At 44.2% G+C, this 15798-nt stretch overlaps 1 protein-coding gene across 1 annotated transcript; it reads right to left on the reverse strand.

The window, feature by feature from the left end:
* Window positions 1-1706: 1706 nt before the first annotated feature.
* Window positions 1707-5270, reverse strand: ldlrad2 (low density lipoprotein receptor class A domain containing 2). Its single transcript, XM_030349970.1, has 4 exons — window positions 4876-5270; window positions 2931-3410; window positions 2439-2588; window positions 1707-2232 (listed from the first exon to the last, which is right to left on the reverse strand). Exons 1-4 carry the CDS (start codon window positions 4967-4969, stop codon window positions 1997-1999), a joined length of 960 nt encoding a protein of 319 aa, XP_030205830.1. The 5' UTR covers window positions 4970-5270; the 3' UTR covers window positions 1707-1996.
* Between the last annotated feature and the right edge of the window lie 10528 nt (window positions 5271-15798).

Raw genomic sequence — 15798 nt, forward strand, 5'->3', positions numbered from 1 at the left:
CCCGTGCCTAAAACCGCCACTGGTCTCTCGCATTCTACAATGGCCAGCTTTATCGTTTTTCCGTGGGAGCCGGTGACTTATTCTGCAAGTGGACGATTTGAAACTAAATAGGAAACTAGATTTCTCCTTCGAAGGTGGTGCTCCACACAGAACCTCCTCACCGTCAAAACGGAGCACCAGATTGCTTTAGAGCGGTACTGATCGCGTCGTGTGTCTTTCCAGTGTCAAATAGTTCACGAATAAGATCACCATAAGGTTCAAGTGCGGCCATAACTAAGGCTAAATATAATTAGACAGTCTATTGCTGGTTTAGGTGGTTGGCTCTTTTTTCTTCGCTGCGTTCTGCCTTCTGGTGTAGCCTATAACTATAAATGTATCTATTTTTGTTTTTGTGTTTCGGGTTTAAAAAACCAACACACAAAACACACTAACACAAATAAAATGCAGTTTATTTATTTATTCCTTTTGCCCTTTTTCCGATTCAAAACCAAATCAGAAAAACCAAAAAACGACTGTTAATTTTATTTTTCTGATTTTGCTTTAAATCGGAATATTCAAAGAACGAACCATACACAGATTCTGTACCCTTGACTAAAACTAAATCCCATTATTCTAATTGAGGCATCCTTCTACTGCTGGTAGAAGGATGCCGAACAAGAATAGTCCAGACCACTGTACTATAGCCTATGTTGAAGCCAAGCTACGCAATCAGACTGAACCCTTACAGGAGGGCAGCTTGGCCGGAGGGAGAAGGTACACTTCATACATTTTGAAGAATTGAAAAAATAAAAAACCTGTGTGCAAGTTTTGCACAAATGTTAGTTACATATTTAATTTTACAATCACAAAACATATGAAAACCAAAACATACAAAGGAAGTATTCTTTTTTTTTCTAAAGCTTTAATTGTTTATACAGCATTCGATCAACATTGAGATACTGCTTATTAACAGACAATGTACAACAAAAGATACAGGAAGTACCTTTCTGAGTAATAATAATAAAAAGACTATTCGTTTCAAAGTATAATGTACCCTGCATCACCTCAACTGTCATATCATTATACAAAACCTGTTTTATTTTAGGATCATTTTCAAAGAAAAAGTGCACATCCACACTAAATGAAGAAACTAACTCCTGTCTCCTCATCTCCTCCCCTCAAAACAGACAATACACCAAATAAACAAAAGCCTAGTTTATTGTTAGACTTCTAAACTTTTTCACGCTTTTTACATTATGGGCATGGATACATAGATACAGCCAATCACGCGGCTCATACGGCCACAGTAGTGCTGCTAGCGTTCGCCACTCAGGTGGCTCATACGGCTTCAGTAGTGCTGCTAGCGTTAGCGTCTGGGGCTACGGGCCTCAGCAGTGTTCCGCTGACGGGGTTGTGGGGTGTGACCTTGATGGGCCGGTTCTCTCCATGGTGGCCGCAGCCCCGCAGGCAGAGCTGGCAGGCGGAGCAGGTGGCGTTGCAGCAGGGCAGGTGGCGGCAGACGCTGAAGCGCCAGAGGAACCAGGCCGGGGACCAGCAGCACCAGCACAGCAGCAGGGCGGCGCCCAGCACGCCCAGCGCCACGTACAGAGCCAGCAGGGACACGGGGACCGTGGAGGCTACAGGGGCGGGGGGGGGGGGAGAGACATGAAGGATGGGTCACTTCATCCTGCTCACCTCTCCTGGTTTTACTGAACAGCTCACCCTGATGAGTGTAAAGACAGATGAGTACAGAGCCCGGAAACCACAAGCTGCAAGGGTCGCATCGTGTCTTGCTCCCCGTATCGTTCAAGAGACATTCTGCTGATCAGAAACACATGTGGATAAAGCTTCAGAAGGAATTATTTATGAATGTATTTATACAGTGTTGATTTGATACCTTTTTCAAATCACATTAGTGTCCTCCCACCATGAACATCTGACTAGTGCTGGCCAAGTCTGCAATTGCTGAGTTCCCCTCAATCCAGACTGGAGCTGGTCTGCTACCAGACTTGAGTTATTATTGAATTATTCCAAATCTGATTTGTAAGTCACATCCAATTAGATGTAAACGTGTGAGGGTGAGGTGGGCGTTTGTGGTGGCAGCGGCGCCCTCACCTGTGGCTGACTCCAGGTTGTGCGCACTGTCCGGCGCGCCACAGTTCATACCTGTGGAGGCCGGCGCTGTGGTCAGGACAGACGCTCCAGTGGACGTTGCAATGGTGGGCGGCGATGTGTGAGCTACCAACTGACCCCCTGAAATGTTGGGAAGACATTATCTGGGGTTAGGAAAAGGAAATTCAGAAGATTCGGTTTAAGTTTATGTGGAAGAAAAACTTATCTTAAATTATACTCCAATATTTAGTTTGTATTGGAACTAATATGTTGTGTGGTGTTTTGGAGAATGATTCATGTTAGCATAATATCATCACTCCACTGCCCTTTACAGATAGCTGGCTGACCTTTGCATCCAGAAGTCAGGTTCTCTTCCAGGTCGCTTCCATCCCCACAGTTGTCGATTCCTTTGTCATCACACACCAGACTCAGAGGAATACACTTGCCATTGCGACAGGTAAAGTACGGCTCCCCACTGCATTCGGATTGGTTGAACCCTGAAGATTAGAATAAAGACGAGGATGCAAATCTTTCATCTTTCCTGCAGCTTTGACAAAGATGCATCTGAGAGCTTTTAGGGGCCATTTCAAGAACACGGACAGTATAGAGCCCTATGATGTACAGAGTTGTAATATTTCACGTGTGAGAACAATAACAAAATATGCAGACAGGTCTTTCCTTTCTAAAACGTGTGGAATTCCTTTATATTCAAGACTCAGGATTCAAAGGGCTTTATTGGCATGGAAAACATACATTTTGGTGCCAAGGAAGATAAAGTCAAATAAGATAAAAGAAAATAATATCTCAAAGCTCTTTCTCTCTGAAACACTGAGCCTCACCCAGCCTGAAGGAGGTGAAGTCCCCCACGAAGTCCACGCGGGGCTGGGTCCCCCGGGTCACCAGCCTCAGCGTCAGGTAGTTCCCCGTAGAGAGCACCGGCCGTGGGGGGCTCTTCCCACACAGCGGGGGGCCCACTGGCGGGGAGCTCCTCTCCCTGCCGTCGTAGAACTGGAGGTAGGAGCCAGCGTGGCAGGGGTCCTCGGGCCCCTGGCCAGGCCCGGGGTCCGGGCGGGGGCTGTCTAGGGGGGCAGACCCCCGGGGGGAGGGCGGGGCGGGACTGAGCGGGGCCACCCTCAACAAACTGTACACCAGGAAGAAGCGGAAGTGGAACTGGATCTTGTCCCGGGGGGAGGCGGCCTGCATGGTGAGGTGGCAGTCGGTGCCCATGGTCACAAAGTAGTACTTCTTAGAGTCCTTATGCGAGTTCACCACCATGCCGTCCCCCTTGATGGTCTGACCGCAGAAGTCCACCACGTTCACTGTCGAGAAACAAGAAAACAAATATGTGTCTGAATAATCCTTCATCACAATGCATTGTTTATTTGAAGTTAAGGATGTGGTTGACAAAAGGATGAGCTTTGGTTCTCTTATTTTTGTAAAACATAAAAGACAAATGACATGGGTTCTCCTTCATCTGAATGTACATGGCCTGAACAAAAGACGATGATGATGACTAACTGTGGGAATAACGTTTTTTTCCCTTTGATTTGATGGATGATATTATTACTTGCTACTACTTTACTCTCCTTGAATACAGAATGTAGGAAAGGCGTAATGTGGAGGCTACTCATTATTTGTATATTTAGTAACTTTACATCATGAGGCTGCTCATCTCACACCGCAAGTTAAAGTGGGTATGAGCAGAGAACAGATGGGGGAGACAGATCCTTTTCAGGCGGTCCCAGACCCACCCCCCTGACCACACGCCCCCCCATGGCTGGGATGCAGGCCAAGTAACGCCTGGATTTACTGCCGCCTCAGGGTTTATTAGCTCTGTTGCCATGGAAGACCACTAAGTCGCTCTGCTCTGACCTCCCGGAATGTCCCAAGAAGGCCGTGAGCCCCCATTGTTGCCCCGCTAGTTCATACCATACAGGTTATGTGTGTGTGTGTGTTTGGGGGGGGGGGGGGGGGGGGGGAAATCCGGCATGGACACAGAGTGCCCAGTAAAGCTTCTTCTTCTTCACACTTATAATTCAGCACTTTTAAGATGCTATCATGTAGGGTCCAACTCAGAGCCAATCCTTGGGAGCAGGGTGGTTGAGGGGCGGATGGTATACACTTAGTGAACACTTTCTCAAATCCTTTTCCTAAAGGCGAGCTGCTGCCGGCTTTGTGTTATCCTGCTCTCAATGTTTTGTATTGTATTGATTGATGTATTGATACCGGCACTAGATGAAGGCTCCAACTTTACCATGATGTGCTTTCAGCTTCACTGACACACAAATTAAGGAATATCATGTAGGTAGAATGAATAAGCTATACTGAAAATGAAGACAAGAAGAAATACCACTAGTATCCTAGTACTATCCTATTTTATTTAAAATGTAAACAAAATACTTAGTATAGTCTGTATATAATAAAAATGTTGGCTAATTACACCAATATTAAAAGTTAGCTAAGACCTATATCAAGTATTTTGTTTAAATCTAATATTTGGTTGTATAATGATCTGTTATAAGAAGTCCAGAGTAGGCAAGGAGCCAAGAGTATCGCCAGCCGGTTGTAATTAATCACATAATGGAAAGTTTGGACCCAATCTAAGATCTTAAACGCTGAAGAGGAGGGGAGGGAGGAAGGAGAAGAGAAAGGTAGAGTAGAGTAGAGTAGGCTATTACAGTAACCAGAAACCTGGTAATAAAGTATGTTAACGTGATTGAAGTGAAGTGGAATGCCGGCAATGAAACTAGTTAGACGTGCTGATCTAAAGTCGCATCCTCTTACCCGTCTCGATGGCTCTGGTGTTCACCGCCATTAATCCCATCAGGAGAGTCATCTTCATCGCTTGATGAAACAGGCTGTCGATGGGGAACTCCATAGTGGAAAACGTATTCAGTGGCGCCCAGTAAGCAGTCTGAATTCTCAAACTAATAGTTCACATAAGTTATGTCGGTGTCTCTAAATGATCATCCTAAAGGAGTAAACCTTGTTCTTATACTAAACTACTGAAGACGCATGGAATCTGAACACAGGACATTTAACTGTGCGGACCGAGATGTGTATATATATATGAACTCAACCAGCCTTGTGCGTGCCCATCCGAAGTCTCCGCTTTCGCATGCTGCTGTTTCCATGACAATAGCCTGATGATGCGGGGGAGGAGGGGCGAGGGTCTCCCATCAGACGGAATGTCAAGGGTTTTAGTCCCCATGTGACCATCTGGTTTTCTACAGGATCAGAATTTAGATATTATATTGAATTGGAACGAATGTTCATGGAACCTAAAAAGAGCATAGAAATATACCAAATATACCAATCAACCAACTGAAGCCCACATCAAACCTTTCATGACGTCAAGATTTTAACACAATAACCTGAATTTGGGTTCATTTCATTTTTTTTCTTTACCCCCCTCCAGCAGTCCCTTTTGCCCCATCTTACGGCCAAATAAAGAGACGAAATTAAAGGGTAGAGAGAGGCATCATTAGTTGTTGTTCTGTAAGACCATACAAGCATTACTTTCATAAAACCTTAGCTTTTTCTGTATGTTGGACTTGAAACATTTTCTCACACATAATCTTTGCTGAGGCACAACGCGAAGCATGTGTTCAAAACGCTACCCTGAACCTGTGGATACAAAGGATTTGACTGTGGTAGGAGTAGCGAGAAGTCAGTGTAGCGTTTTCGCGGCGAAATTTTGTAGACGATATACAATTTCCTCGTTTATTGCGCCCCCTAATGGCGAATTTTTCCGATTTTTTTATCGAACGACGTTAAGGTTAACACCAACATGTGTGTAAAATTTGGACTCGATCCGATGTCTAATTTTGGATTTCTTTGGATTTTTGATATTCCACGTCTAATTTAGCTAATAAACCAATATTCAAAACGCTACCGTTTCGTCGTCAAAGGTCGCATCAAAAAAGTGTTTCATGCATTCTTTGCGTGTGCGTCTGAAGATGTCGTGTGCAAAGTTTGGTGTCGATTGGTCAAGAAATGTGGGAGGAGTAGGGAAAAAACTTTTGCGGTTTTCGCGATTTTGCGAAAAATATTCATAGACGCAAATGGGCGTGGCCTAGGCCAAAAGATGCAGCAGACTCCAGTGCATCTGTGTGTACAAGTTTTTGGACTCTGGGAGGTTCGGTGTGGGAGTTATAGCCCCAAACGCGTATTCCTTGGTATAGCGCCACCTAGGGACCGGCGTGTCTGGATTTTGTTATCTGAGTAGCGGTGCCGGACCTGGTTCTAGTCATGTAATTGGCGCGTGTGTACCATTTACGGTTTGGGCTGTGGTTCCACTTTCAAGGCGTGAAGAATAAAAATCCTTACAAAAACAATAGGGATCCAACCTGTTGGCTTGGACCCCTAACAATTAAAACGTACACTTTGATATTTGAACAAGACAGAAAAAAATTCTCAATTCACTCATATAAAAACTACAAAAATGTACACTTCACGTTCTTGAACTGAACACTGATAACATATAGGATAAGCCTTAGCTTAGTCTATATGCAGCATTGTCAACAGGTTCTTTCCAATCTGTGATGGTTCCGTCCAGTTGCTGGACAGTACCTCTTTCCCTTGATTTCGGAATGTCCAGTGGTTCTACTTTTGGACTGACCACATGTTTTACACTGATAGTGATAGCCCTCTTGGCTGAGTCACCTTTTTGGTGGCTCCCCTCTAGCCACCCGTTCCTGTCTGCCTTTTGCAGCCTCCATTTTGGGTGATGATTAAACCCTGATGATTGATCAATGCTGACAGGTGGTATTGCTGAGAGGGGGTGGTGGTGATATTATCAATATTATACAACAGATTGTTTCCGTCTTTCACATTTCTGTGGAAGACTGCACAGTCACTCTAGCCATATCCGGCTATATATATGTTGGACATTCAATACTGTTTTTTGGACAGTATAATCTGCACACATACACATAATGACATATACTTTGATTTAATTGTATTCAAATGTTATTTTGCTCTCTTTTTTATATACAGTAGTACTTTATTTCACCTGATAGGAGTCCGCCTGTCTAAATTTGTTATTAAAGAGTTATCAATGCTATGAGGACATACAGAACATGACTGTCTGCGTCATATTGCTTAACTGTAACATGTTATAAAAAAACATGATACATATGAATAACGTGTGTATAAACTATAGGTTTACCTCTTAAGCCCAGTTCAAACCAAAGATTCACCTTGCAACGGCTTGCAACGAGACGGTTTTAGAACGTCGCAGGGGCGGTGTGAACGGGTCGTTGCAAGCCGTCGCAAGCCGTCGCAAGCCGTCGCAAGGCGTCGCAAGGCGTTGCAAGGAGTCGCCAGAGATTGAACATGTCAAATCGCAAGGTCCAGTTTTAGAACGCGGCGATTTAACTATTCCTCTTCAGCCAATCACAGCACAGAACAACTTGTACGTCACGGCCTTACTCCGTCCCGGTACCGTACTGTCGTATTTTGTTGATGTATTTGCACTTTTAATCTTGCTGAATTCTACGACGAATAATTGTGTCCAAATACAGATATGAGGACGACAAATGACCTGAAAAGATTTGGTTGGGGTTTGTCTCATTTTTCCTGCATTTACAGTGTGGGCGCAGAATTCGACGGTGCGCTAGATTGATTGTGGCATCGTTGATTGCGACTTGCGTTGCTTGTGGACTCTGTGATGATCGCAGACATGAATAATTGTGTCCAAATACAAATATGAGGACGACAAATGACCTGAAAACATTTGGTTGGAGTTTGACTCATTTTCCCCGCATTTACAGTGTGGTCGCAGATTTCGACGGTCTGCTGTCATGAATTGTGACCCATCGGGAATTGCGACCTGCTGCTTGTGGACTCTGTGATGATCGCAGACATGAATAATTGTGTGCACATACAGATTTGAGGACGACAAATGACCGGAAAATGCAATGTATCCAACAACGGGTAATCTAAACTAACTGTAAGCTCCTGCTATTTACTCCAATGCAGATGTAGTGCAGAATGACAAGACATAGTAACTCTAGCCTACTCTCAAGTAAAATAAAAATAAAACTAATTGCAAACCTAACTAGAACTGCAAGCAGTTATGCAGGGGTCCAAGAAGTGTGCATTTCGCCGGCACAACGCGACAAGAAATGTGCGTTTCGCCGGCACAACGGGAAGCATGTGTTCAAAACGCTACCCTGAACCTGTGGATACAAAGGATTTGACTGTGGTAGGAGTAGCGAGAAGTCAGTGTAGCGTTTTCGCGGCGAAATTTTGTAGAAGATATACAATTTCCTCGTTTATTGCGCCCCCTAATGGTGAAATTTTCCGATTTTTTTATCGAACGACATTAAGGCTAGCCCCGATATGTGTGTAAAATGTGGACTCGATCCGATGTCTAATTTTGGATTTTTTTGGCTTTTTGATTTTCCACGTCAAATTTAGCTAATAAACGGATATTCAAAACGCTACCGTTTCGTCGTCGAAAGTCGGATCAAAAAAGAACTGCAAGCAGTTATGCAGGGGTCCAAGAAGTGTGCATTTCGCCGGCACAACGCGACAAGAAATGTGCGCCGGCACAACGTGAAGCATGTGTTCAAAACGCTACCCTGAACCTGTGGATATAAAGGTTTTGACTGTGGGAGCTTCGGTGTGGGAGTTATAGCCTAAAACGCGTTTTCAGAACATTCCATTGGTCAGTTGGGAGATATATTATTTCGTCGTTATTTTGCGCCCCCTTGTGGCAAAATTTTCCAAAGACAATTTTCCTTTGCCAAATAACTCCCGCCCACATTAATAATTCTTGGCCATATTTTTTATATAGACTCGGGTTTGCCCCTTGATGGTTCCCTTATAGTTTGAAGAGCATTCCTCTGGCCAATTAGAAGATATACAATTTCCTCGTTTATTGCGCCCCCTAATGGCGAAAAATTCCGTTTTTTTTATTGAACGCCATTAAGGGTAACACCGACATGTGTCTAAAATGTGGGCTTGATCCGATGTCTAATTTTGGTATTTTTTGATTTTTTTGCGTTTCGACGTAAAACGTAGCTAATAAACCAATATTCAAAACGCTACCGTTTCGTCGTCGAAGGTCGGATCTAAAAAGTATTGGCCGAGAAATGTGGGAGGAGTAGCGAAAATGCAGTTTCGCGTTTTTTTGCGATTTTGCGAAAAAAAATTATAGACGCAAATGGGCGTGGCCTATGCCAAAAGATGCAGCAGACTCCAGTGCATCTGTCTAGAAGGTTTTGAATGTGGGAGGTTCGGTGTGGGAGTTATAGCCCCAAACGCATATTCCTTGGTATAGCGCCACCTAGTGGCCGGCATGCCTGGATTTTGTCGTCTGCATAGTCTTCAGGGACCTGGATCTATTCATGCAATTGGCGTGTCGGCACCATTTACGGTCTGGGCTGTGGTACCACTTTCTTGGTAGGAAGTATAATAACTAGAACTGCAAGCAGTTATGCAGGGGTCCAAGAAGTGTGCATTTCGCCGGCACAACGCGACAAGAAATGTGCGTTTCGCCGGCACCACGCGAAGCATGTGTTCAAAACGCTACCCTGAACCTGTGGATACAAAGGATTTGACTGTGGTAGGAGTAGCGAGAAGTCAGTGTAGCGTTTTCGCGGCTAAATTTTGTAGAAGATATACAATTTCCTCGGTTATTGCGCCCCCTAATGGCGAAATTTTCCGAAATTTTTATCGAACGACACCAACATGTGTGTAAAATGTGGACTCGATCCGATGTCTAATTTTGGATTTCTTTGGATTTTTAGGGGTCCAAGCCAACAGGTTGGATCCCTATTGTTTTTGTAAGGATTTTTCCTATTATTATACTTCCTACCAAGAAAGTGGTACCACAGCCCAGACCGTAAATGGTGCCGACATGCCAATTGCATGACTAGATCCAGGTCCGTGAAGACTATTCAGACGACAAAATCCAGACACGCCGGTCACTAGGTGGCGCTATACCAAGGAATACGCGTTTGGGGCTATAACTCCCACACCGAACCTCCCAGAGTCCAAAAACTTGTACACACAGATGCACTGGAGTCTGCTGCATCTTTTGGCCTAGGCCACGCCCATTTGCGTCTATGAATATTTTTCGCTAAATCGCGAAAACCGCAAAACTGTTTTTTCGCTACTCCTCCCACAATTCTCGCCCGATCAACACCAAACTTTTCACACGACATCTTCAGACGCACACGCAAAGGAATCGTGAGACACTTTTTTGATGCGACCTTCGACGACGAAACGGTAGCGTTTTGAATATTGGTTTATGAGCTAAATTAGACGTGGAAAATCAAAAATCCAAAGAAATCCAAAATTAGACATCGGAACGAGTCCAAATTGTACACACATGTTGGTGCTAACCTTATTGTCGTACGATAAAAATTTGGGGGCGCCATAAACGAGGAAATTGTATATCTTCTACAAAATTTAGCCGCGAAAACGCTACACTGACTTCTCGCTACTCCTACCACAGTCAAATCCTTTGTATCCACAGGTTCAGGGTAGCGTTTTGAACACATGCTTCGCGTTGTGCCGGCGAAACGCACATTTCTTGTCGCGTTGTGCCGGCGAAATGCACACTTCTTGGACCCCTGCATAACTGCTTGCAGTTCTAGTTGATATTCCACGTCTAATTTAGCTAATAAACCAATATTCAAAACGCTACCGTTTCGTTATCGAAGGACGGATCAAAAAAGTGTTTCGTGCATTCTTTGCGTGTGCGTCTGAAGATGTCGTGTGCAAAGTTTGGTGTCGATTGGTCAAGAAATGTGGGAGGAGTAGGGAAAAAACAGTTTTGCGGTTTTCGCGATTTTGCGAAAAAAAATTCTAGACGCAAATGGGCGTGGCCTATGCCAAAAGATGCAGCAGACTCCAGTGAATCTGTGTGTACCAGGTTTTGAATGTGGGAGGTTCGGTGTGGGAGTTATAGCCCCAAACGCGTATTCTTTGGTATAGCGCCACCTAGGGGCCGGCGTGTCTGGATTTTGTTATCTGAGTAGCGGTGCCGATTCTGGATCAAGTCATGCAATTGGCGCGTGTGCACCATTTACGGTTTGGGCTGTAGTATCACTTTCACCGCGGGAAGTATAAAAATCCTTACAAAAACAATAGGGATCCAACCTGTTGGCTTGGACCCCTAACTAGAACTGCAAGCAGTTATGCAGGGGTCCAAGAAGTGTGCATTTCGCCGGCACAACGCGACAAGAAATGTGCGTTTCACCGGCAGAACGCGAAGCAAGTATTCAAAACGCTACCGTGAACAACATGTGGATATAAAGGTTTTGACTGTGGGAGGTTCGGTGTGGGAGTTATAGCCCAAAACGCGTTTTCAGAACATTCCATTGGCGATTAGGAGATGTATTATTTCGTCGTTTTTTTGCGCCCTCTTGTGGCGAAATTTTGCAAAGACAATTTTCCTTTTCCAAATAACTCCCGCCCACATTAATAATTCTTGACCATAATTTTTATATAGACTCGGGTTTGCCCCTTGATGGTTCCCTCATAGTTTGAAGAACATTCCTTTGGCCAATTAGAAGATATACAATTTCCTCGTTTATGGCGCCCCCTAATGGCGACATTTTCCGAATTTTTTATCGTACGACCTTAAGGTTAGCACCAACATGTGTGTAAAATTTGGACTCGTTCCGATGTCTAATTTTGGATTTCTTTGGATTTTTGATTTTCCACGTCTAATTTAGCTCATAAACCAATATTCAAAACGCTACCGTTTCGTCGTCGAAGGTCGGATCAAAAAAGTGTTCCAGCATTCTTTGCGTGTGCGTCTGAAGATGCCGTGTGCAAAGTTTGGTGTCGATTGGTCAAGAAATGTGGGAGAAGTAGGGAAAAAAGAGTTTTGCGGTTTTCGCGATTTTGCGAAAAAAAATTATAGACGCAAATGGGCGTGGCCTATGCCAAAAGATGCAGCAGACTCCAGTGAATATGTGGGTACAAGTTTTTGACTGTGGGAGGTTCGGTGTGGGAGTTATAGCCCCAAACGCATCTTTCCTTGGTATGGAGTGGGAGGAGTAGGGAAAAAACTGTTCTGGGGTTTTCGCGATTTTGCGAAAAAAAATTGTAGACGCAAATGGGCGTGGCCTATGCCAAAAGATGCAGCAGACTCCAGTGAATATGTGCGTACAAGTTTTTGACTGTGGGAGGTTCGGTGTGGGAGTTATAGCCCCAAACGCGTATTCCTTGGTATAGCGCCACCTAGTGTTCGGCGTGTCTGGATTTTGTCGTCTGCCTAGAACTCAGGGACCTGGATCTAGTCATGCAATTGGCGTGTCGGCACCATTTACGGTTTGGGCTGTGGGCCCACTTCTAGGGGGGAATAATAATAACTAGAACTGCAAGCAGTTATGCAGGGGTCCAAGAAGTGTGCATTTCGCCGGCACAACGCAACAAGAAATGTGCATTTTGCCGGCACAACGTGAAGCAAGTATTCAAAACGCTACCGTGAACAACATGTGTATATAAAGGTTTTGAATGTGGGAGCTTCGGTGTGGGAGTTATAGCCTAAAACGCGTTTTCAGAACATTCCATTGGCCAAATAGGAGATAGACAATGTCGTCGTTTTTTGGCGCCGCCCTGTGGCGAAATTTTCCAAAGACAATTTTCCTTTGCCAAATAACTCCCGCCCACATTAATAATTCTTGGCTATATTTTCTATATAGACTCGGGTTTGCCCTTTGATGGTTTCCCTTGAGTTTGAAGAACATTCCTTTGGCCGATTAGAAGATATACAATTTCCTAGTTTATTGCGCCCCCTTAGGGCGTAATTTTACGAAATTTTTATCGAACGACAATAAGGTTAGCACCAACATGTGTGTAAAATTTGGACTCGATCCGATGTCTAATTTTGGATTTCTTTGGATTTTTGCTATTCCACGTCTAATTTAGCTCATAAACCAATATTCAAAACGCTACCGTTTCGTCGTCAAAGGTCGCATCAAAAAAGTGTTTCATGCATTCTTTGCGTGTGCGTCTGAAGATGTCGTGTGCAAAGTTTGGTGTTGATCGGGCGAGAAATGTGGGAGGAGTAGCGAAAAAACTGTTTTACGGTTTTCGCGATTTTGCGAAAAAAAACTCTAGACGCAAATGGGCGTGGCCTATGCCAAAAGATGCAGCAGACTCCAGTGAATATGTGGGAACAAGTTTTTGACTGTGGTAGGTTCGGTGTGGGAGTTATAGCCCCAAACGCGTTTTCCCTTGTTATAGCGCCACCTAGTGACCGGCGTGTCTGGATTTTGTCGTCTGCGTAGTCCGAAGAGATCTGGATCTAGTCATGCAATTCGCGTGTCGGCACCATTTACGGTTTGGGCTGTGGTCACACTTTGAGGGAGGTAAGAATAATAATAGGAATAATCCTTACAAAAACAATAGGGATCCAACCTGTTGGCTTGGACCCCTAACAACCTGTTGGCTTGGACCCCTAATAACTAGAACTGCAAGCAGTTATGCAGGGGTCCAAGAAGTGTGCATTTCGCCGGCACAACGCGACAAGAAATGTGCGTTTTGCCGGCACAAAGCGAAGCATGTGTTCAAAACGCTACCCTGAAACTGTGGATACAAAGGATTTGACTGTGGTAGGAGTAGCGAGAAGTCAGTGTAGCGTTTTCGCGGCGAAATTTTGTAGAAGATATACAATTTCCTCGTTTATTGCGCCCCCTAATGGCGAAATATTCCGAAATTTTTATCGAACGTCATTAAGGTTAGCACCAACATGTGTGTAGAATTTGGACTCGATCCGATGTCTAATTTTGGATTTTTTTGGATTTTTAATTTTCCACGTCTAATTTAGCTAATAAACAAATATTCAAAACGCTACCGTTTCGTCGTCGAAGGTCTGATCAAAAACGTGTTATTATTTAAATTGTTGTGTGCGTCTGAAGATGTCGTGTGCAAAGTTTGGTGTCAATTGGTCAAGATATGTGGGAGGAGTAGCGAAAAAACAGTTTTGCGGTTTTCGCGATTTTGCGAAAAAAAATTATGGACGCAAATGGGCGTGGCCTAGGCCAAAAGATGCAGCAGACTCCAGTGAATATGTGCGTACAAGTTTTTGACTGTGGGAGGTTCGGTGTGGGAGTTATAGCCCCAAACGCGTTTTCCCTTGGTATAGCGCCACCTAGTGGCCGGCGTGTCTGGATTTTGTCGTCTGCCTAGAACTCAGGGACCTGGATCTAGTCATGCAATTGGCGTGTCGTCACCATTTACGGTTTGGGCTGTGGGCCCACTTCTAGGGGGGAATAATAATAAATAATAACTAGAACTGCAAGCAGTTATGCAGGGGTCCAAGAAGTGTGCATTTCGCCGGCACAACGCGACAAGAAATGTGCGTTTCGCCGGCACAAAGCGAAGCATGTGTTCAAAACGCTACCCTGAACCTGTGGATACAAAGGATTTGATTGTGGTAGGAGTAGCGAGAAGTCAGTGTAGCGTTTTCACGGTGAAATTTTGTAGAAGATATACAATTTCCTCGTTTATTGCGCCCCCTAATGGCGAATTTTTCCGAAATTTTTATCGAACGACATTAAGGTTAGCACCAACATGTTTGTAAAATGTGGACTCGATCCGATGTCTAATTTTGGATTTCTTTGGATTTTTGATATTCCACGTCTAATTTAGCTAATAAACCAATATTCAAAACGCTACCGTTTCGTCGTCAAAGGTCGCATCAAAAAAGTGTTTCGTGCATTCTTTGCGTGTGCGTCTGAAGATATCGTGTGCAAAGTTTGGTGTCGATTGGTCAAGAAATGTGGGAAGAGTAGGGAAAAAACTGTTTTGCGGTTTTTGCGATTTTGCGAAAAAAAATTATAGACGCAAATGGGCGTGGCCTATGCCAAAAGATGCAGCAGACTCCAGTGAATCTGTGTGTACAAGGTTTTGAATGTGGGAGGTTCGGTGTGGGAGTTATAGCCTCAAACGCGTATTCCCTGGTATAGCGCCACCTAGTGGCCGGCGTGTCTGGATTTGGTCGTCTGCTTAGAACTCAGGGACCTGGATCTAGTCATGCAATTGGCGTGTCGGCACCATTTACGGTTTTGGCTGTGGACCCACTTCTAGGGGGGAATAATAATAAAAAGAATCCTTACAAAAACAATAGGGATCCAATCCTGTTGGCTTGGACCCCTAATAAACACTACAAAAACAATAGGGATCCAACCTGTTGGCTTGGACCCCTAATAATAAAAATCCTTACAAAAACAATAGGGATCCAACCTGTTGGCTTGGACCCCTAACTAGAACTGCAAGCAGTTATGCAGGGGTCCAAGAAGTGTGCATTTCGCCGGCACAACGCGACAAGAAATGTGCGTTTCGCCGGCACAACGCGAAGCATGTGTTCAAAACGCTACCCTGAACCTGTGGATACAAAGGATTTGACTGTGGTAGGAGTAGCGAGAAGTCAGTGTAGCGTTTTCGCGGCGAAATTTTGTAGAAGATATACAATTTCCTCGTTTATTGCGCCCCCTAATGTCGAAATTTTCCGAATTTTTTATCGAACGACATTAAGGTTAACGCCAACATGCGTGTAAAACTTGGACTCGATCCGATGTCTAATTTTGGATTTCTTTGGATTTTTGATATTCCACGTCTAATTTAGCTAATAAACCAATATTCAAAACGATACCGTTTCGACGTCAAAGGTCGCATCAAAAAAGTGTTTCGTGCATTCTTTGCGTGTGCGTCTGAAGATGTCGTGTGCAAAGTTTGGTG

This window comes from Gadus morhua, unplaced genomic scaffold, assembly GCF_902167405.1.
Source record: "Gadus morhua unplaced genomic scaffold, gadMor3.0, whole genome shotgun sequence".
NCBI classification, from domain to species: domain Eukaryota; kingdom Metazoa; phylum Chordata; class Actinopteri; order Gadiformes; family Gadidae; genus Gadus; species Gadus morhua.

Coding starts and splice junctions, on each gene's coding strand:
- ldlrad2 (XM_030349970.1), bottom strand. CDS start 4,969: ATGGAGTTCCCCATCGACAGCCTGTTTCATCAAGCGATGAAGATGACT. Junction 3,411..4,875: donor CACCAGAGCCATCGAGACGG/GTAAGAGGATGC, acceptor GTTTCTCGACAG/TGAACGTGGTGGACTTCTGC. Junction 2,233..2,438: donor CCTGACTTCTGGATGCAAAG/GTCAGCCAGCTA, acceptor CCAACATTTCAG/GGGGTCAGTTGGTAGCTCAC.